The sequence below is a fragment of the Saccopteryx leptura genome, chromosome 3 (assembly GCF_036850995.1).
Source record: "Saccopteryx leptura isolate mSacLep1 chromosome 3, mSacLep1_pri_phased_curated, whole genome shotgun sequence".
Taxonomy (NCBI): domain Eukaryota; kingdom Metazoa; phylum Chordata; class Mammalia; order Chiroptera; family Emballonuridae; genus Saccopteryx; species Saccopteryx leptura.
The window spans coordinates 242879163-242901430 of record NC_089505.1 but is presented as its reverse complement, the minus strand read 5'-3'; the positions used below and the strand labels follow the sequence as shown (position 1 = coordinate 242901430).

Here is a 22268-nt window from a genome sequence, read left to right as displayed (position 1 = left end):
GCTACTGCAGAGCGAGTGACCCCTTGCTCAAGCCAGCAACCTTAGGCTCAAGCCAGTGACCTTGGCCTTCAAGCCCAGCAACCTTTGAGCTGTAGCTAGCAACCATGGAGTCATATCTGTAATCCCACACTCAAGCCAGTGAGCCCGTACTCAAGCTGGATGAGCCAGCGACCTCAGGATTTTGAACCAGGTCCTCCAAGTCCTAGTCCGATGCTCTGTCTTTAGGGGGTGGGAACCTATGGCTCGCGAGCCAGATGTGGCTCTTTTGATGGCTGCATATGGCTCGCAGACAAATCTTTAATAAAAAAATAATACCGTTAAAAATATAAAACATTCTCATGTATTACAATCCATTCATTTCCTACCGCTCATGTTCATGGTTGCGGGTGGCTGGAGCCAATCACAGCTGTCCTTATGGAAAACGCCAAATTTTTATTGGATAATGCATAACGTACACGGGTCGTTCTATGGCTCTCACGGAATTACATTTTAAAATATGTGGTGTTCATGGCTCTCTCAGCCTAAAAGTTTCCTGACCCCTGCTCTGTCCACTGCACCACTTCCTCAGGCCCATTTCTTAATTTTTTTTATTTTGACTAATGTTTCAGTTGGTTGAAATATATTTCAGGTTTCAATTGGTTGAAATATATTTCAGAGAAATGATTCTTCAGAAAAGATATATGGGTGGAATAATTTTTGAGTGATTGCTTGTCTAAAATGAGTTTCTTTTGCTCTGGAATGTAAAAGATAGTTTCTGTTGTAGTAAAGTGTTATGTGGTTCTGATCCATGTGTATGTGTGGGGGGTGGGGAGGAAGGAGTGATTGATTTGTGTTTTTCCCCCTTGTTAAGTTTTTGTTTTGCTTTTATAAATTGTTGACATTTTGCCAAGATAATTTCTATGTGTCTGTCTGTGTCTCTGTGTATGTATGCAAGCTATATATATAAAATCTTTTCTAATATTCAGTGAATTTCTCTGGTAGAAAGAAAATCTTGTGTCTCAGAAATTTTAATTTTCTTCTTTGATTTTTGGGTTGTTTTTTTTCTGATCAGTTACCTCTGATTATGACTCCTAGTTGATACAAAGTGTTTTCATTAGACAGTGATTCTCAGTGATGGTGAAATTTGATGCAAGGGAGACATGCCTTATGAGGAGTGGTCTTCTGCTCATTCCTTTTTTTGTTGGGGGTGGCATTTCATCTCTCTGTATTGGACTCTTGTCACATGAGAAGAAAAATTGTTTCCCTGGTTGGATAGCTCTGTCTGAGCCACAGGTTCTGTGGAGTTACATCATTTTAGCCCCTGTTTGAAAAGTTGTATGATTCAAAATTTAGTAAATTGCTGTGAGGTGAATCACAGGTGGCATTACATATTGATGTGTCTTTCCAGCATAAAGAAAAAGAAAAACCACCCCTACAGCTACATTACAATATACACTGGATCTCCTTCTAACCTGTGTTTCTTTTCATTTCTTTCATATTTTTGTCTTTTCCCCTTTCTTAGTTTAGGGAGATTTTCTTGAGCTGATTCTCCAGGTGATATTTAATCATTAGGTTTACTGCAGGATATGGCCTGCTCGTTGCTATTGGGTGTTTTGTTTTCGCAATTATATTTTTCTCCTCTAAGAATGTTCTTTTCATATTGCCCCTTTTTTATGACAGCCTGTTTTTATCAGTGTGGCAGTCTCTTGAATCTCAATGAGATTCTTCTGTTTTTTCCTATTCTTGGCAACAGCTGTCTCCTAAGAGGCTACTTTTCTAGAGCACACAGATTGGTCCTCTCCTTTTGAATTGCTGAATATTTTTGTACTCAGTGATTATTCCTCTATTTGTTTATATGTTGGAAGTGATGTTTGCATTTGTTCTGTAGCTGAGCTGGTTCTGTCAGAGATTGCATAGGCCCTTGTGCAGTGTTTGTTCTGGAACATCTCCCTGCAGTAGCCCAGAGCCTGCTGGCGGGATAGCCGTCACCCAGTCAGCCCCACACCTCTGTCAGCACAGTGCAGTCTCACAACTGGGCCACACAACAGTCTAGTGACATAAGAAAGTCCAGCTGATTCGCATTTGTCCCCTGCTTCTACCTCCAGCTCTTAGCCAGGGATCGTTTATGAGGCTGGTATGTGTTTGTGGTTTGAGAGATTGTAAAGAGGAAAATCAGTTTTTTTGATCCACTCTGCTCTATCTGTATTACTCCTGCTGAAACCTTCCAAAAGGCTAGGACTCTTCTTTAGAATGTAAGGGTAATATTTAGCCAAACTGGACCACCTGTGGTTATCTAACCTTTCCCCCTTCCTGTATCTTTGTCTCTACCCAAAATGCTTTTTCTTCTTGGTCCCTATTTCCATTTATGAAAAAATTCCATATGTCATTCCATGTAGCTTGATACTTTTTTCCAGAAACTTCCTTAGATTCCTTTCACCATAAGTGATCAACTCTTCATCACATGTTCTGCCTTTTATTCCAGCTCTTTATATCCTTGCTACTCCCTTCCCTTTTGCATTGTGAACTCCTTGAGTTTGGGAATCATGTCTTGCTCATCCCTATGTGGAGAAATAATTAGAATGAAGAAGTTAGGCCCTGGCCAGTTGGCTCAGCGGTAGAGCGTCGGCCTGGCATGCAGGAGTCCTGGGTTCAATTCCCGGCCAGGGCACACAGGAGAGGCACCCATCTGCTTCTCCACCCCTCCCCCTTTCCTTCTTCTCTGTCTCTCTCTTCCCCTCCCGCAGCCGAGGCTCCATTGGAGCAAAGATGGCCCAGGCGCTGAGGATGGCTCTATGGCCTCTGCCTCAGGCACTAGAATGGCTCTGGTTGCAACAGAGCAACACCCCAGATGGGCAGAGCATCGCCCCCTCGTGGGCGTGCCGGGTGGATCCCGGTCAGGCACATGCGGGAGTCTGTCTGACTGCCTCCCCGTTTCCAGCTTCGGAAAAATGAAAAAAAAAAAAAAAGAAGTTAGAGGAAGCCAGGTGTTTGAGTCCCCATTCAGTACTGACTCGCCATAACACATTGGACAAATAATATTACCTAACCTTTCTGAGTGGATTTTCTCCTCAGGAAAATGGGCATAACAACGTTACCTACCTCATGAAGCTATTCTGAAGGTTAAATGAGATAACAGCATAGTGAACATGGAAATAATTCTTAGTTCTGTTTTCTGTACCCCTTGCAGCACCTAGTTCATGTAAGTCAGGGGTAGTCAACCTTTTTATACCTACCGCTCACTTTTGTATCTCTGTTAGTAGTTAAATTTTCTAACTGCCCACCGGTTCCACAGTAATGGTGATTTATAAAGTAGGGAAGTAACTTTACTTTATAAAATTTATAAAGCAGAGTTACAGCAAGTTAAAGCATATAATAATTACTTACCAAGTACTTTATGTCGGATTTTCGCTAAGTTTGGCAGAATAAATCTTTATAAAACAACTTACTATAGTTAAATCTATCTTTTTATTTATACTTTGGTTGCTCCGCTACCGCCCACCATGAAAACTGGAACGCCCAGTAGTGGGCTGTAGGGACCAGGTTGACTACCACTGAGTAGTGCCTCATTCACGTAGGCCCTCAGTTGATGGTGACTGAGTGAATGTGGATCAAAAGTGCTTTGTACAAAACTCACGCACTGGTCACTGAAAGAGCCCAGGAAAGAGTCCAGGGCTCCTGTGTGCCCAGACAGGAAAGTGCTCTTCACATGCCTTTCATGAAGTCTAGAATGGAGAAGGGAAGAGGGTTTTGTTTATTAAAAAATTGTAGCCCTCACCTGACCAGGTGGTAGCACAGTAGATAGTGTTGGACTGGGATGCTGAGGACCCAGGTTCAAGACCCCGAGGTCACCAGCTTGAGCGCACACTCATCTGGTTTGAGCAAAGCTCACCAGCTTGGACCTAAGGTCACTGGCTTGAGCAAGGGGTTACTCGGTCTGCTGTAGCCCCATGGTCAAGGCACATATGAGAAAGCAATCAATGAACAACTAAAGTGTTGCAAGGAAAAACTGATGATTAATGCTTCTCATCTCTCTCTGTTTCTGTCTGTCTGTCCCTATCTACCCTTCTCTCTGACTTTCTCTGTCTCTGTAAAAAAAAAAAAAAATTGTAGTCCTTTGTGAAAGAAATAGGATTCTATTTGGTTGGTCAGATTTTTAAATAATTCGTTGATTTCTTGTCTAGGTTGAAGTCTTATAAAGAAAAAGCCTGAGCCTGACCAGGCGATGGCTCAGTTGATCGAGTGTCGGACTGGGACGTGGAGGACCCAGGTTCAAAACCCTGAGGACAGCCCTGGCCGGTTGGCTCAGTGGTAGAGCGTCGGCCTGGCGTGCGGGAGTCCCGGGTTCGATTCCCGGCCAGGGCACACAGGAGAAGCACCCATCTGCTTCTCCACCCCTCCCCCTCTCCTTCCTCTCTGTCTCTCTCTTCCCCTCCTGCAGCGAGGCTCCATTGGAGCAAAGATGGCCCGGGCGGTGGGGATGGCTCCTTGGCCTCTGCCCCAGGCGCTAGAGTGGCTTTGGTCAGGACAGAGCGACGCCCCGGAGGGGCAGAGCATCGCCCCCTGGTGGGCAGAGCATCGCCCCCTCGTGGACGTGCCGGGTAGATCCCGGTCGGGCGCATGCAGGAGTCTGTCTGACTGTCTCTCCCCGTTTCCAGCTTCAGAAAAACAAAAAACAAAACAAAACAAAAAACCCTGAGGAGGACCCAGGTTCAAAACCCTGAGGTCGCTGGCTTGAGCACTAGCTCATCTGGCTTGAGCACAGGCTCACCAGCTTCAGTGTGGGATCATACACATGACCCCATGGTTGCTGGCTTGAGCCCAAAGTTGCTGGCTTGAGCAAGGGGTCACTCGGTCTGCTGTAGCTCCCTGGTCAAGGCACATATGAGAAAGCAATCAATGAACAACTAAGGTGCCACAATGAAGAATTGATGCTTCTCATCTCTTTTCCTTCCTGTCTGGCTGTCCCCATATGTTCCTCTCTCTGTCTCTCAAAAAAAAAAAAAAAAGCCCCAAAGGGGAGATAACATAGTTACAATGGAAAAAGTTGCCAAGTGGAGTTTTAGATGGTTGTTGATTGTTAACTCCCGCTTAGACTCCACAAATCTATTAATCAATAAGTAATGATCTGATTCTTTGTGTGGCCCTTCCTCTGCTCTTCTCTGGTATGTTGAAGGTGACATGTCATCTCCCTGTATCAAATTCACACTTAATAAAGTAGGAAAATCTCTTCCTTATTATAGTGGCATTGATTAAAGGAAACCTTTGTAATTGCTTCTCCCATGGATTATTAAACCTGCAGGAGGGTGGGGAGAAGGAAATATGCCTTGTAGGAAATTCTGCTCTTCTGTAATTTTTCTCTAGGCCTTCACTTCCCAAAGACCTATAAACTTGCTGGATTTGATGTACCGGGAGCCAGCACGATGGTCCTACACATTCCAGACATTTTCTTTCCTGAGCCGCCTGAAAATACAGCTGGAGCCCTTCCCTGAGAAACTCTTACACGCCAAGAATGTGGTGCAGATCTTCGAGAGGTCTGTGTACAGTGACAGGTAAGACCCTATAGTCACCACCAGTCAGAAGTCCTGTGCTCAGCGCTGCACGTTTTCTCTTCTTACTCAGACCCTGCACCACTCTGGTCATTGAAATTATACTTTAAGAAATTGTCTTCTGCCTGACCAGGCGGTGGCGCAGTGGATAGAGTGTCGGACTGGGATGCAGAAGACCCAGGTTCGAGACCCCAAGGTCACCAGCTTGAGCGCGGGCTCATCTGGTTTGAGCAAAAGCCCACCAGCTTGAACCCAAGGTCGCTGGCTCCAGCAAGGGGTTACTCGGTCTACTGAAGGCCCGTGGTCAAGGCACGTATGAGAAAGCAATCAATAAACAACTAAGGTGTTGCAACGCTCAATGAAAAACTAATGATTGATGCTTCTTATCTCTCTCCGTTCCTGTCTGTCTGTCCCTGTCTATCCCTCTCTCTGACTCACTCTCTGTCTCTGTAAAAAATAAATAAAAAAAAACAACAACAACAAAAAAGAAATTGTCTTCTTTTAGCATCAACCTAGGATACTGAGGACATAGGTTTGAAACCCCAGGCTTACTGGCTCAAGTGCTGGCTCACCTGGCTTAAGCACGGACTCACCAGCTTGAGTGTGGGGTCGCCAGCTTGAGCGTGGGATCATAGACATGACCCCCTGGTCGCTGGCTTGAGCCCAAGGTCGTTGGCTTGAGCCCACGGTCGCTGGCTTGAGCAAGGGGTCACTGGCTCAGCTGGAGCCCCCAGTCAAGATACATGAGAAGTCAATCAGTGAACAACTAAGGTGCTGAAACGAGTTGATGCTTCTCCTCATTCTCCCTTCCTGTCTGTCTGTCCCTGTCTGTACCCCTCTCTCTTTTTTCCTCCCCCCTTCTGAAAAAAATTATCTTTTTAAAGACAACAAATTTGTTTAGAGCTGTCATGTCAAAAAAATTGCATTTTTAATAAACTAGATGGACTTAATCTCCTGCATTGCCACTGATTTTCCTCTTCTTTTCTGGCACAGAGGCAAGCTGGTAGATACCTAATAGAAACATTACATGCTAAAAGGCACAGAGTAACAAGCAGTCTATCTTCTAGGAAATCAAATGAATCAGTTGTTGGTTATCACCTTTAAGAAGAAAGCAGATGGAATTAAAATTTTGTGCTTCTGAAATGATACGAGATATGTTTAACCTTTTTTTATTCTTTAAGAAAAGGTTTCTAAGAAATAGCACATCTGTAAAATTGGCTTGTGTTTCGGATTTACCCTTCTTTGACCCCTTGTTATGTGACAAGGTTTATTGCTGACCAGAGTCTGTAATGGACATCCACTGCCTGTGTCAGGCCATGGGAAGGGAGTGAGATGTGGAGTCACTTTTCGTAAAGGCTAGCAGCTAGCTTGGGAATTCAGCTCCTCTATTCCAGAGGAGCTAGTACATCCCAGGCTCCAGAGTTCCGGGCTGTGCCACCAGACCAGGCTGTGACATAAGCGATTTGGAGACGAACGAGGGTGTCTTAATTTAGATACTACTGTTTTGTTCTGTTTTTATCTGAAGGCTCTGAATGGCCTGTGTCGATGTGAAATGGTGGTTTAAAGCACCATGATCTATCTTAAGCCCTTTGAGTTATCAAAATGGAGAATACTGCATCTTCATTGTCCATTGACTTCTGAAGACACTAACTTAGTTACCCATTTAATTCCAAGTTAGACAAACTAGTTCTACTTCTTCATGCTCCCATAAACTTTCCTGGAGGGAAAAATGAGGGCATATTTGTAAATGTCATATGGTTGGTTTTAATATTACCTAAAATCATGCAAGATACTTAAAACAAACCCTGTGAGCTGTGCGTTTCTTCTCTATGTACCCCAAGAAAGAGACTACTCTTCATGAAAGCTAAAGTGTGAATTACAAATGGTTGGGCTCTAGATTTTGGTTATTTTTCACCTGTTGGGTATACAGCTTCTTATTTTCCCCTCCCCTCTCCCAAGTCATGCCTCCTGGGCTAGGAAGATGAATTACATAGAGCCACCTTGGTTACTTAGAAATGTAGTCAGCATTAGTTTCTTCATTTCCAGCCTTGTACTGAGGTAGGCATGTGAGAGACCCCTCAGAAACAGAAAAACTTTGTTTAGAAGCTGTAAGATCTTAACCATTTACTTGCAAGAGATAAGAATTGATCGTACTGTAGGCAGCTACAACATCCTAGTTGTTCTCTTCAGAGAGAACGTTTTTTCAGACAAAAAAAAAAGTTAAGTATACATTCTAATCCTGATGATAATTTAGAGTCTTTCCATCCTTAAGAATTTATTCCCTTAGCAAGAGATACATGGAGCACCACCTGTGTTCAGACACCAGCCCAGGCCTAGGGGCTGCAACAGGAAGCAAGACAGACCCAGTCTCTGCCTTCACACAACTTGAATCTAACAGGGAACTCTGGGGATGCACCATGTACAAAGGAGGAGCTCAGGTTGTTTGGGAGAATGGATGACAGGAAGGAAGAAATCTAAATCTTTCTGTTTTAGTTTAAAGAAACTTGGCCAGGTAATTTGGTGGATAGTGCATTGTTCCAGCATGCTGAGGTCATGGGTTTGATACCTGGTCAGGGCACATAAGAGAAGCGACTGATGAGTGCACAGCTAAATGGAATAACTTAAGTGGAACAAGTAGTCAGTGCTTTTCTCTGTCTCTCTTCCTCTTCTCTTCTGTCTCTCACTCTCTTCCATCTTCTCTCTCTTTCTCTCAAATCAATGGAAAAATTAGAGAATAAAAAGATAAAAGAAACAATAGCACGTGGTTTTAGAGCAGGGACCAGCTACGTAGGTTTGTGCGTTGATTATTTGCAGCCCCTGCATTCAGACTGCAGTAGTACTCTCCCCTTAACATTCATACCACACCCGTCTACTTTCGCTCTCCCCAACACCACCAACCAGCTTTGGAGAAATAAAGAAGTGCTCATCCTCAGGAATGGCAAGAGCCCTTTTGTAGGGCTTATTAACAGATAATTTCTCTTTATAAGATATTTAAATATTTTTATTGATTGGTTGAGAAAGAGAGAAAGAGAAAGAAACATCAGTTCCACTTATTTATGCATTCATCGGGGTGGGGTCGATTCTTTTTTTTTTTTTTTTGTATTTTTCTGAAGCTAGAAACGGGGAGAGACAGTCAGACAGACTCCCGCATGCGCCCGACCGGGATCCACCCGGCATGCCCACCAGGGGGCGACGCTCTGCCCACCAGGGGGCGATGCTCTGCCCCTCCGGGGCGTCTCTCTGCTGCGACCAGAGCCACTTTAGCGCCTGGGGCAGAGGCCAAGGAGCCATCCCCAGCACCTGGGCCATCTTTGCTCCAATGGAGCCTCAGCTGCGGGAGGGGAAGAGAGAGACAGAGAGGAAAGAGAGGGGGAGGAGTGGAGAAGCAGATGGGCGCTTCTCCTGTGTGCCCTGGCCGGGAATCGAACCCGGGACTTCTGCACACCAGGCTGACGCTCTACCATTGAGCCAACCGGCCAGGGCCTGGGGTCGATTCTTGTATGTGCCCTGACAGGGGGATCAAACCTGAAACCTTGGCGTAGCAGAGCAATGTTCTAACCAGCTGAGCTACCCAGCCTGGCTTCTCTATAAGATCTTAATTTCCATATTACCTGTGAAGAAACTGAAAACATTTTTCGGAAATTGAATTACAGAAGTCACCTCTTGTCTTTTTGCCTTTAGCTAAGCTGTAGCCAGGCCATTCCAGCCTGGGAAGGTTGACCTCTGGAGCTCTCAAACTGATTTCTTTTATTTATTTATTTATTTATTCATTTTAGAGAGGAGAGGGAGAGACAGAGAGAGTAGAGGGGAGGAGCTGGAAGCATCAACTCCCATATGTGCCTTGACCAGACAAGCCTAGGGTTTTGAACCAGCGACCTCAGCATTTCCAGGTCGATGCTTTATCCACTGCGCCACCATAGGTCAGGCCTGATTTCTTTATAGCCTAGAGAAGAAGTAGTTAATAATAATGGCTAAGACTCCTTGAATACTATGTGTCATTCATTCCTGTAAGTACTTGTGAATACTATGTACAATTTTTACAACTCTATGAATTGGGTTCTACTTTTCTCTCTTTATACAGAGGAAGTAACAAACTGAGAGAGTTTGATGATATGTCCTTGGTGACACACTATTGAATTTTTGGAGCCAGGCTCAGGCTCAGGAATGTGATTCTGCAACCCATTCTCAACCACAATTCACAACCATGCAGTGTAAACTTCCCTGAGCCATTTGTACACAGGGATTCTGAATTTCATTTTCTCAGGACCGGCTAGTTGCTGAGTGTTGTCTTAGAAACTGGAATTCATTGTTTAGGATATAAATTGTGTTTTGTATCGAGATGTCTGAGATTTGAAAGCAGAATTGACCTTTTTGAAACCATGGTTTCTGGTTAGCTCTGATTTCCTATTACCAGATGCTCCTTTAGTTGTGTAAGTAAGCAAGGGGCAAAGCTAGTTGATTTTTAAATTTAGCTTTCTTATGTCTAGATTAGAGAGGCTCAGCAGCACAGGAAGCAAGTAAATAAGAGCTCGTGTGTGTTTAGGAAGAAAGTCTGCTTTCTTGGTAATCTCGCAGATGATAGGAAGTGCATTTCCTGTTTCATAGTTGATGTCACTGAAATACAGTCCCTTCTCCACTTCTCAATAAGACAGAAGAATAACACAGCAGCCCGGAGACTCAGAAGGCATTATTAGTCTTTAAATGAGGTGTTATGGGTGCTTTATACTAGACTGGTTTTTGTGTGGGGGGTTGCTATAGCAGTAATACAGAAATCTCGAAAGTTTGAGTGTACTCACACCATTTGCTATACGTTCTGACTGGTTTCCAGCAGGAGAAATTGTTAGCAACCATTGAGAAATAAGCTCTTCCAGGGCCCCTTTCTTCCAGTAGATTAATTTATCTGGAGAGCTGTGATTTTGGCCTCTGAAGTCTAGATACAATTTTCCATGTTAGTGTTGAGCAAGGAAGGAGATATAGGTTAAAAATATAGATTTCTTTAAAATTAAAAGGAGTTGAAAGGAGTAAGTGATTTGAATAGCTGTGGAATAAGTTGGTTATTGATTTTTCTGCTTCTTTTTCTCTTTTGCCCATTCTATTTCCCATTCTTCTCCCCTCCCCACACCCTACCGACATTTCCAAACAGGTATATCTTTGCAAAGAATCTTTTTGAAAATGGTTCCCTCAGTGATGTGGAGTGGCGTATCTATCAGGACTGGCATTCTTTTCTCCTGAAGAAGTTTGCCAGCCAGCTGCAGTTGCATGGCTTCATCTACCTTCAGGCCACCCCCCAGGTAATGCAGAACCTAAAGCCTTTGACTTTAGGGCCATATCAAACCTAAGAGGAGATTGTCCCCAAGCCCGATTTTCTGTTTGGAAAAATTAGACTGTGGGTGTTATCTGGAACACAGGGAGCGATAGGTAAACACCCTCCCATTCTAGCACCAATCACCCCATTTCCCACAGATTTTCTGCAGCAGAGGGCTAAAGCAATTGACTGTGCATGGAAAGGGTCCCTCTTGATATAACAACAACATAGAGTAAACTGGGTGTTATCTTTACCATCCAGAGTTTATAGGCTGGACCCTCTAACCAGGTAACCTATAGCCAATCACCTCAGCTTTTCCCTCCCTCTGTGGTGGTCTTCATGATTTCCTGAATGGCATGTGGGGAGGAAGAGAAGGAGGGTTTCTTCACCTCATTCTGATACTTCCCTGATTTATAGACCTTTTTTGAGGCTTGAGGATACCATTGTTTGGATAGAATGGACTGGAGAAGTTCCTTTTCATGACTCTGACTTGGACCATGGAGCCAGCCTGGCATAAAATAGAGTGATGTCATAGAAGGAGCACCAAAATCTCTGGAGACAACAGTGGTCCTGCTGACTGGCAGTGACCTAGGCAGCCCCTGGAAACCTTTCCTTGGAGGGGTTCTTGTCTGTTAAATCCAGTGGCTCAGACTAGTGATCTCAAAATACTCTTATGGAGTGGGATTCTGTGTCAAGGTAGGAGGTATTTTTTGAGAGATGTGTTGCTCTTAGCCTTTGACACGTGTAATATATAGTCAAATTCTAGGTATACCACATAACCTTAGGAGGGAAAGTTCTCTTCCAGCTAGAGGCCTTGTTTATTAGAAACAGGCCTGTGCCTTGTGGACAGGACGAAGCCTGAGAGCAGACAGATTCGAGTCTGAAAACAGGTGAGAGAGCCCCATTGCACAGGTTCGCAGGAGCCAGAGAGGAAAGGACTGCAAAGAGGGGCCACAGCTCAGAAGGTGGCAGCCAGGAAAGAGGCCAGGAGTGTGACTGGATCCAGATATGTGACTGGGTCTTTGTGTCAAGAATTTCTGGAGATTGTGAGGCAGAAACTAGATCATAGAAGAAAATAAAGATTCCACAAAAGGAAATAGGGTCTAAGGTTTAATGTAAAACTGAACTAGAGATTCAGTGGTTGAGAACTTTCAGTGAAAAGAAGCAAACTGAAATTAGAAGCACTGATTATAAGTTGACTGGCTGGATCACATTTAAATGACTTCTTTCAATAGTCTTCATTGCCTGGGAGCATTCATGGAAGAGGCATATTATAAAGGTGATTATACATACTTGGAGGGGAGCAAGGGGGATTGGTGTCAGTGCTTCGGGGGATAAGAAGACCCCTGCCAAAGAGGATGGCTTAAAGTAGCTGAGTGTAGGGTTCAGGGTGAGAGGAAGGTCCTGGTCCCATGAGGGCTCATGGCCTGGACCAAGGAGGAGTAAGAAGCTATAGACTGGGGACTGAGTGAAGATTGTGGTTGGGGTTTGAAGAGATGACAGGTTTCTAGTGGGAATCATAAGATGGCTGGCTGCGAGAAGCAGTGGGTGGGGGCTGAGCATTAGGAGAAGAATTGAGAGTGCTGCCTTAACCTTTTCCCCCGAGAAACAACTTTCACATAACTTAGTACCATGAAGAGACTATTGGTGACAAGGAAGTGAGTGGACTTGTTCTTGAAAGCAAAACAGGGCACTTGGCCAGCTGTAGACTCTTTGTTTCTGGGAAATGAGGTTGAACTAAGACCCAGCAAGGAAAGCAAGAAGGTTTGCTCATTTCTTTGTGCATTTGGATGACTTGTGAGTAGTGCAATGGTGAAGATGGTGGTGATAATTATATTACAGTGGTGGTGTGGCTGGGATATCTTTTTTTTTTTTTTTTTTTTTTTTTAATTTTTTCTGAAGCTGGAAACAGGGAGAGACAGTCAGACAGACTCCCGCATGCGCCCGACCGGGATCCACCCGGCACGCCCACCATGGGGCGACGCTCTGCCCACCAGGGGGCGATGCTCTGCCCATCCTGGGCGTCGCCATGTTGCGACCAGAGCCACTCTAGCGACTGAGGCAAAGGCCACAGAGCCATCCCCAGCGCCCGGGCCATCTTTGCTCCAATGGAGCCTTGGCTGCGGGAGGGGAAGAGAGAGACAGAGAGGAAAGCGCGGCGGAGGGGTGGAGAAGCAAATGGGCGCTTCTCCTGTGTGCCCTGGCCGGGAATCGAACCCGGGTCCTCCGCACGCTAGGCCGACGCTCTACCGCTGAGCCAACCGGCCAGGGCCTGGGATATCTTTTTGAAGAGACTAATTAAGGTATTTCAGCTGGGGAGGAATAAAGGGTGGTGAAGGATTAATGCAGCCTCATGGTAGAAAAAGAAAAGGAGTTTAATTTGTTTTGAGATTGGATTAGAATTTTGGTTTTGCTTTGATATCTTAGAGCAGGGGTCCCCAAACTACTGCCCGCGGACCACATGCGGCCCCCTGAGGTCATCAATCCGGCCCCTGCCGCACTTCAGAAGGGGCACCTCTTTCATTGGTGGTCAGTGAGAGGAGCCTAGTTCCTATTGAAATACTGGTCAGTTTGTTGATTTAAATTTACTTGGTCTTTATTTTAAATATTGTATTTGTTCCCGTTTTGTTTTTTTGTTTTTTGGTGTTTTTTTTTTACTTTAAAATAAGATATGTGCAGTGTGCATAGGGATTTGTTCATAGTTTTTTTTTTTATAGTCCGGCCCTCCAACGGTCTGAGGGACAGTGAACTGGCCCCCTGTGTAAAAAGTTTGGGGACCCCTGTCTTAGAGCCAGGGACTCAGGAATCCTAAAACCCTTTCCCTGAAGTCACCTTGACCTCATCTATGAGATAAAGAGGTAACTATATCCAAGAGAAGAGCTGAACAGAAGTTAAAACATCTATGTAGAAGAGCTGTGTGCCCTGGCCGCACAGCTCAGTTGGTTGGGGCACTGTCCTGAAGCGCAGAGGTTCCTAGTTCAATCCCCAGTCGGTTGGGGCACATACAGTCAGAGCTCAATGTTCCTGTTTTTTCCCTCTATTTCTCTCTCTCTCTCTCTCTCTCTCTCTCTTTCCCTCTCTCCCTCCCTCTCCCTCCCATCCTCTCCCCCCCCCCCACTTTCTCTCTTGCTGAAATCAATAAACAATTTTTTTTTAAAGCTGTGCAAGTGATCAATACTCCAGTGCAGAGCCCTGGTAAATACTGAGTTCAGAGCATGTAAGTGGACCCAAGAAGGAACTTTTGTTCCTCTCCACATTCTGTCCCCTAAATTCTGAAAAGCAAGCAAGCCAACAATAAAAACATTGGAAGAGCCCTGGCTCGATGGCTCAGTTGGTTGGAGCATCAACCCAGAGCTCAGAGATTGCTGGTTCAGTTGCTTGTCAGAGCATGTACAGGAACAGATTGGTGTTCCTATTTCTCTCTTTAAAATAAAATAAAAAACTGGAAGAGAAATGTTGGTGCCTCAGTGTCCCCTCCTAACTGCATGAACTCAGGAAGAGAGAGAGAGTACAGCCTGCCCGTGTGCCTCAAAGAGCCGGGCCCTGCCTGGCACTGTTTGCAGCACAGAGACAGCGTGTGGAAATGCCTGGGAACAAATGGCACCTGGTTTAGGAAGCACAGTGGCCAGGCCCACTAGCAGTCACCATCCAGTTGCTGTCTCTTCCTCCAAGCGGTCTGAGCAGCAGCTTTTCCGGGGTGGGGGATGGAAGATGGGGGGTTGGTAAAGTGAAGCAGATGAGCAGAAGTGCTCCTCCCTTGTCATTTGCATATAACTACCTTTCCTGCTTACATTCAGGTGTGTCCTGCCCTGTAGGACTGAGGTAAGGAGGGACCTATTTGTGCTGGATTTTTTTTTAATAATTTTTGTAACCATATCAGTAAAGTAAGAATTATGCCAAATGCTCAAAATAGGAGTTTACCTAGGAAAGGAAAGTTTGCTCTGTTAAGTAAATTAATAGTAAAAAGGGAAATGTTAACTGTTTTAATAGGAGAGACCTCAGCATCAATGTTTGCCTGCCAGCAGTGAATGAATAAATAAAGTTTTTATAAAAAGAATTGCTCTGCCCTTTTGTATAATTGAAAACATAGAGTCACATTTTTTAAAATAGGCATTATCATTAATTCTGATGATATTTTTCTCTTAGGACAATTAGATAGCTTTGCTGTGTTTAGAAGTTCTGAAGCTTACCTTGCTGGTGGGAATGTAAATTGACTAGTCTCTAAGGAGGCAGTTTGGCATTATATACCAGCAAGTACACATACCTTTTGACCTATTAATAACGCTCCTTGGAATTTATTCTATAAATATGTTCTTACATGGGCAAAATGTCTCCTGTGCAAGGCAACATTGTTTGTAAGAGGAAATTAATGGAAACAACCCAAATGGTCATAGTAGGGAGCAGTTGAATATATTATGTTCCATCCATGCATTGAATATTCTAAAGTCATGAAAAAGAATGAGGAAGTACTTCACTGACATTTAACAATTGCTGCAGTACATTGTTAAGTGAACAAAAACAAGAACAGAGTATATAGTAGGATACCTTTTATATGTATGTTTTAAAAAATATAGAGAGTTAAAAATATGTATATGTGTAAAGTTATTTCAGAAGGTATATAAAAAGTTACCGTTGGTTGTTTGTCAGTGGGATGGAGAACTGGGTGGCTGGAAGCCAGTAAAGCTGTGTGACTGGGGAGGGAGGCGGATAAGGGAAACAGAGGGGCAGAAAGATAGAAGGAAAGGAAAGAGCAGGTTCAGAATGAAGGAAAATAGAAATGAAAAAGGTAAATGGTTAGAGGCTAAGTCAGATATTAAAACATTAAATGAATACATGCAACAAATACTGACCTCCTAGTCTGCCAGGCCTATGGCTCAGCCCTGAGCAAGACATACTCTGGCCGGCCTCCTGGGTAGCCCCAGTCCCTGTGCCCTTGGAGCACCTTGTTCAGACTTCCCTCTGTCATCTGATACAGCTAAAATGCCAGTGTTGTTCTGTGTGCCCAGGGCCTAGCACAGCGCCCACTCTCAGACTGGTGCTCAGTGAGCTGGTACCAGAGATAAAGGGGGAGCTCCTGCCCTTCCAGGAAAAACCTCTCGGACTGTTGGAGCCCAGCTGTTCTCTCCCTTATCTGACTGCTGCACTAGAATCCAAACCTCACAGTTTAGCACTTGATTCACAGTTTTGCATATTTTGTTTTACTTATTATCTAACTACATTGTAGAGCTCCTAGGACAAGAACTTCACCTGAGTTAGGGACAATTACTGATTCAGGGGAGAAAGACCAGAAGGGGTAAGTAACATGTTAGATCTGTCTCTGTTAATTATTTTGAAAGTTGGACATAAGATCATAAATGAAATCTGTATATATGACTTTGTCTCCTTAAAGGAACAATAGAACAAGAGGGAAATAGCAAAGCTGCTGCATCTTTGAGAGCACTATATTATGCACTATATTTGGGGATAAAGTTTACATTTGGAAATAGTATTTTTTAAGTGTTTGGTAGAGGGAAGTCCTAAACCAGTAGGTTAACCCACCTGTGCTTCCAGACAGATGACATTGAATAATGAAATGTTTGCCAGGCAGAGAAAGGAAGGAAGGCAATTCAGGCAAAGCAAACATTTGGAGCAAACGTTTGGAGGTGTGAAAGAGCTTGGTCTGCTCTGCAGGCAGGAGAGGAGGAGCTAAGGAAGTTGAGAGTGGAGACGTGGGAGGGAGCCCAGACTGTAGGAATGGCCTTGAGACAGGTAAAGAAGGTGACATTCGTGAGCCATTGTGCTTCAAACTTTTCTACCATGTAAAGCAGAATGGAATTCTGCATACTCAGGAAGGAAGGTGGGGAGGAGTTAGTCTTTACTTTTTTTTACTTCTTTATCTTTGACCTATGCAGATTTTACATTCTGCTACTGTGAGTTTTTACTCATTTGAAAGATATGTTTCAGATTATGTACATACCCTTTTGTAAAAATCATGCTACTCATACTTCCTTGAACCCACTATTATATAACTGTAGGCAATAAGGAGCCTGTGAAATATTTTAGGCAAGGAGAATAAGGCCATTGAGTGGACAGACTGGGAGGAAAGAACAGCTTTTACCAGGACCTTGATATCCTTACCTTGGTGAATCCTCACAGCAACCTGTGGGTGAGTGGAAGATGAGGAAGTGGAAACCCACAAAGCTAGCACCGCTAGTGCGTGGTGAAGACGAATTTAATCCTGGACTTTCTGATGTTAAGGCCTGCACCCTTTCCATATACTTCACCACCTGCAAGAGGCAGAGAGCCAGAAGGCTCTTGCCATAGTTCAGGTGAGGGGTGATAAGGACCTGATCAGGGTAGAGGTGAGAAAGGAGCAAGGAGAGAACAAACTGGAGAGAGATTAAAGAGCATTCAGTGACTTCTTGGGTGTGGTTGGGAGGAGGAAAAAGAAAGATAATTCCAGACCCCTAAGTGGATGGTGCCCTTAAGCTATGATTGAATTAGAAAACAAGACCATAGAAGCAAAGTCTTGGCATATAGTTCCCAGGATAGACATCATGAGTGGTCTGAGACCTCCTCACCTCCAAGACTGCATTGCAACAGCCAAGAAAACAGATGAGCTCATCGGGGCCTGGGGGTTGTCTTTTAGGTTTGTTTGATGAGACTACACCAGAGGAACAGGGAAGAAGAGAGAGGAATTGAGCTAGCGTACCTCGAGCAGCTTTATGGTCAACATGAAGCCTGGTTTGTTCACAAGACCACCAAGTAAGCAGAGCTAGCCCTTAAATTGCAGGCAGTTCAACATGCAGTCCCATAAGAAGGTTTAGAATGTATTGGAAATGGTTGAAATGTCAAGCATTATCCAACTCAGAAATTTAACATTGGGTGTAATTTGTATATTCCAAGAGACTTCATTAGATTCTATTTCCCCAGCTTTTCGGTTTTTTTATGTTCCACTGGGTTGTACATGGTAATTGATGATGATGTAGCTGGCTCAGGGTGAAAGGCTGAAAAATTGTAGAGAATTGAGTTGACATTCCTAGTTTTTGCCTTTTCTTCCTTCAGGAGTGGTATGCTGAAGGAAGAAAAGGCAAAACTTTTCTTAAAATGTTTTCTTAAAACATTTTACGCCCCACTTAAAATGTTTGGGGCTCTCACCTTCAGGATTAGTCTCAAGACTAGAAAAATTTCACCCTTCATCTTTCCAGCTAACTTTATTGAAATTTTTTTAATGACTAAATGATATTTCTTTAGGGACAGAATTTTGTTGCATTCTGGTCACAATTTAAAAACATAGGAATTGGTTTATCTTTTATTACTTTTTACTGAATTTGTTGGGGTGTCATTGGTTAATAAAATTGTATAGATTTCAGGTGTACACATCATCTGTATATTGTGTTGTGTGTTCACCACCCTAAGTCACATCTTCTTCCATCACCGTTTATTCCCCTTTACCCTTTCCTACCTCCCCCTCACCTCCTTTCCCTCTGGTAATTACCATTTCGTTGTCTATGTCTATGAATTTTGTTTTTCTTTTTCTTATCCTTTTTTGGGGGGAGGGGGGCTTGATTCCTTCACCTTTTTCACCCAGTGCCACATGAATTCTTTTTTAAGACTGCTGTTTACATGCCATTTCATTGACAAGCCATGTGACCTTAGATCTGCTCTCTGAATTATTAAGACTTGGTGAGTATGTGAAGCTTGGCTCAGCTTTCTTTTTTCTGTTCCCTGAATGTTCATGCTTCTTATAGGCTCCACTTTGAGTCTCTGCGAAACACTCCAGTGTTGGTGTTGGATGTCAATGATGATTTTTCCAGTGAAGTAACCAAACAAGAAGAACTCATGAAAAAGGTACAGAGGACCTGAACTCCTGCTTTCTATGGTTTTCCTTTATTGCACTTTTGTCTTTGCTTCAAGCCTCAGCATAATTGGTGCTTTATGCCTCAAATTGCATCTTATAATCCAAAGCCTGTGGAGCCTGTATAAGTTACACATATAATCCCAACGTCCTCAAGAGTTTTGGGCTAATAATTGTTAAATAATTGACTTGTAATACATACTTCCTGACTAACTTTCTCCTTTAATGTATTCTAGAACTAGGGAAATGAGACTTCTGGATTCTGTTCCCAGCCCTGCCACTTGATACGTATGGCCCTGGGCAGGTCACATTTCCTCTCCATACCTATTTTCCCTTCTTCATAAAAACTCATGGGTGTGGCTATCTATGTATTGTGGATGGACTGTTTATTGTGTAGCCTACAGAAAATGTGAATTTTAACTTTTGGGTTTTCTTTTTCCCACAGGTAAACACCTTTGTAAATAGTTTGTAACCAATACCAGGATGTTCTGGCTGTGACCTGGGCCCTCTGATTTTCTGAAGCTAGAAAAACACTAAGTCAACTACCTTTCCCTCCTCATCCCCACCTCCTTTTACACCTAGAGTGCTCTGACACTCCATTGTGTGGTTTTGGTACTCTTCGACTTTGCCATGGTCTTCTTTTGTATCTCAATGTTTTCTAAAATAAAGTTTATTTAAGTTTTGCTTATTTTGCTAATCTAGTTTTTCATATATTTCAGCATGTATCTGTTGATGCTTGCTTTGAATTTTCCTCTAAACTAAGCCTTTTTCACCTGGGAAAAGTCTTAGCTTTTCTTTTTCTTGAATTCACCAACCAGACATGCCAGGGCAAGAATTGCTTTTAGGGCCCTAATCAGACCCTGCCATGGGCATGAAGAAGGGAAGGGAGTGGCTCAGAGTGTTTGGATGCTTAAGGGTGAGCCCCAGAGCTAGGAAATGGAGCCGGAACCCCAGGAAGCTCATCTATTCTGTGTGCACTCTTGGTATGGAGGATGGGGTGGAGATTTAGGCCTTTGTCCTAGAGCAGAAGAGCCTGGAAAAATTTTAAAAAAAGGAAGTGGGAGAGAACAACTCAGGAACCATAAAGCTCAGCATCTAACATTTCAGGTTTGGCCTTACCAGGCAGTGGCACAGTGAACAGAGCATCGGACTGGGATGCGGAAGACCCAGGTTCGAGACCCTGAGGTCGCCAGCTTGAGTGAGGGCTCATCTGGCTTGAGCTAAAGCTCACCAGCTTGGACCCAAGGTCGCTGGCTTGAGCAAGGGGTTACTCGGTCTGCTGAAGGCCCGCGGTCAAGGCACATATGAGAAAGCAATCAATGAACAACTAAGGAGTTGCAACGAAAAACTGATGATTGATGCTTCTCATCTCTCTCCGTTCTTGTCTGTCTGTCCTTGTCTATCCCTCTCTCTATCTCTCTTTCCCTGGAAAATAAAGTAAATAAATAAATAAAATAACATTTCAGGTTTGGCCATCCTGGCACTGTGGTCTGCTCCAAACACCTTACCCAGTGAGTTTCAGGTGACCTTAAAGGACTGAACCTGTGTATGCTGGAAAGAAAATTTTTATTCTACACTTCAAGCTTCAAGGACAATTTGTTGTTAAGAGAAAAACACATGAATTGATAAAATCAAAGCACTTTATTGCAAGAAGCCTGCAGATCCGTAAGTCCCCGAGAGCCGAATTCCTGCACCAAGCCCTTGACCGTTGTGGGGCACACAGGACAACAGAGAGCTCGGCACTCAGACTGCCCTAGAACACAGAAGCCTGTTTCTCTTCATGCTTGGGAAAAATGCACGTGAGACTAGTTTCTAACAAATATGATGTTTTGAAATAACAGCACAACATTTCTTTGTTCTACTTACATAATTTTAACTTTATTGAGATAGAATTCACATACTCTATTCAAGGCATTTATTTAAACTGAATATTCAGTGGTTTTTAATGTAGAAATCGGATTGTGCAACCATCACCACAATCAATTTCAAAATGTTTCATCACCCCAAGAAGAAATGCCATGCCAATTAGTCATCCCCATCTCCCACCCCCAGCAATTCCCTGTCCCCCAGTCCTGCCCTAGGCAACCAACCACCAATCTACTGTCTCAATAGATGTACCTATTCTTGACATTTCATCTAAATGGAACCACATAATATGTGGCCTTTTGTGACTGGCTTCTTCCATTTTTTTAAGGTTCATCCATGTTGTGATATATCAGTACCATATTTTTTATAGCTAAACATTTCATTTTATGGCTATACCATATTTTGTTTATTCATCAATGGACATGAAGATTCTACTTTTTGACTATCATGAATAACGCTGCTATGACAATTCAGTTTTTGTTGGCTGTATGTTTTAATTTTTTCTAAGGAATGGAATTGGAATTTTTGAGTCAAAGGTAACTAACTCCATGTTTAACTTTTTTTAGGAACTGCTGAACATTTCCAAAGTGGCTGCACTATTTTACATTCCCTCTAGCAATGTATGAGGATTCAATTTCTCCACATCCTTGTCTACATTTGCTGTCCTTTTTTTTTTTTTTTTTTTTTTTTTTAATTTTTATTTATTTATTTTAGTGAGAGAATAAGAGAGAGACAGGAACATTGTTCTGTTCCTGTTTGTGCCCTGACCGGGGATCCAACCAGCAACCTGTGTGCTTCGGGACAATGCTCTAACCAACTGAGCTACCTGACCAGGGCACACTTACTGTCATTTTAAGTATGGCCATCCTAGTAGGTGTGAAGTGGTTTTGATTTTACAGTCTTCTGACAGCTAATGATGTTGAGCATCTTTTCATGCGCTTTTGGTCATTACAATTATCTTATTTGGAAAAACGCCTATTGAAATTCTTTGTTCATTTCTCAATTGAGTTACTTGGCTTTTATTGTTGAGTTGTATTGATAGGAGTGCTTTACATATTCTGGGTACAAGTCCTTTTCAGATACAAGATTTACATATACTTTCTTCCATTCTGTGGGTTGTATTTCCATTTTGCTAGTGTCCTGTAAAGCATGAAAGATTTTAATTTTGATGAAGTCAGATTAGTCAAAATGAAGTCTGTTGTCCTTTTGGTGTCATTTCTAAGAAAGTTTTCAATAACCCAAGGCACAAACATCAATGTTTTCTTCTAAGAATTGTAGTTTTAGCTCTTAGGTTTAAAATCCACTTTAATTTTTGTGTATAGTGTAAGGAAGGGATTCAACTTCATTCTTTTTGCATGTGGTTATCTAGTTCCAATACTACTTGTAGAAAGAGTAATCTTTTCTCCCATTGAATTGTCTTGGCACCATGTCGAGAATCTGACCCACTTGTTCTTGGGTTCGTTTGCTTCTTCAGGCTTTGGACATGACCAGGAATGAATATAGGGTATTAGGTGTGTTTTGGAAACTTGTTGGTTTTGATCCTTCAGTTTTAAGAATTCTTACTTACCTTTAATGTTTAATTCCCATTTATGTTTCTAGGAACCACTAATGTAGAAATCACCTGTGAATCCAGGGTAAGAACATTCAGCCCTCACCCTTTGTTCATTAATTCAATCAACAAGTATGAGTATCTGCCATATGCTAGAAACCAAGGAGATAGTGGTGGACACAACAG

At 43.1% G+C, this 22268-nt stretch overlaps 1 protein-coding gene across 2 annotated transcripts in view; it reads left to right on the top strand.

The window, feature by feature from the left end:
* The window catches only part of DGUOK (deoxyguanosine kinase), a 41843-nt gene extending 22493 nt beyond the window's left edge, over positions 1-19350 (top strand). For both annotated transcript variants that reach the window (XM_066377989.1, XM_066377988.1), the window contains 5 exons: positions 5341-5528; positions 10669-10816; positions 17459-17574; positions 18561-18660; positions 19113-19350. In XM_066377989.1, the coding sequence (XP_066234086.1) occupies positions 5341-5528; positions 10669-10816; positions 17459-17574; positions 18561-18660; positions 19113-19139 (579 nt within the window). In that variant the 3' untranslated portion in view covers positions 19140-19350. The remainder of the gene's footprint in view (positions 1-5340; positions 5529-10668; positions 10817-17458; positions 17575-18560; positions 18661-19112) is intronic.
* Positions 19351-22268: the final 2918 nt, after the last annotated feature.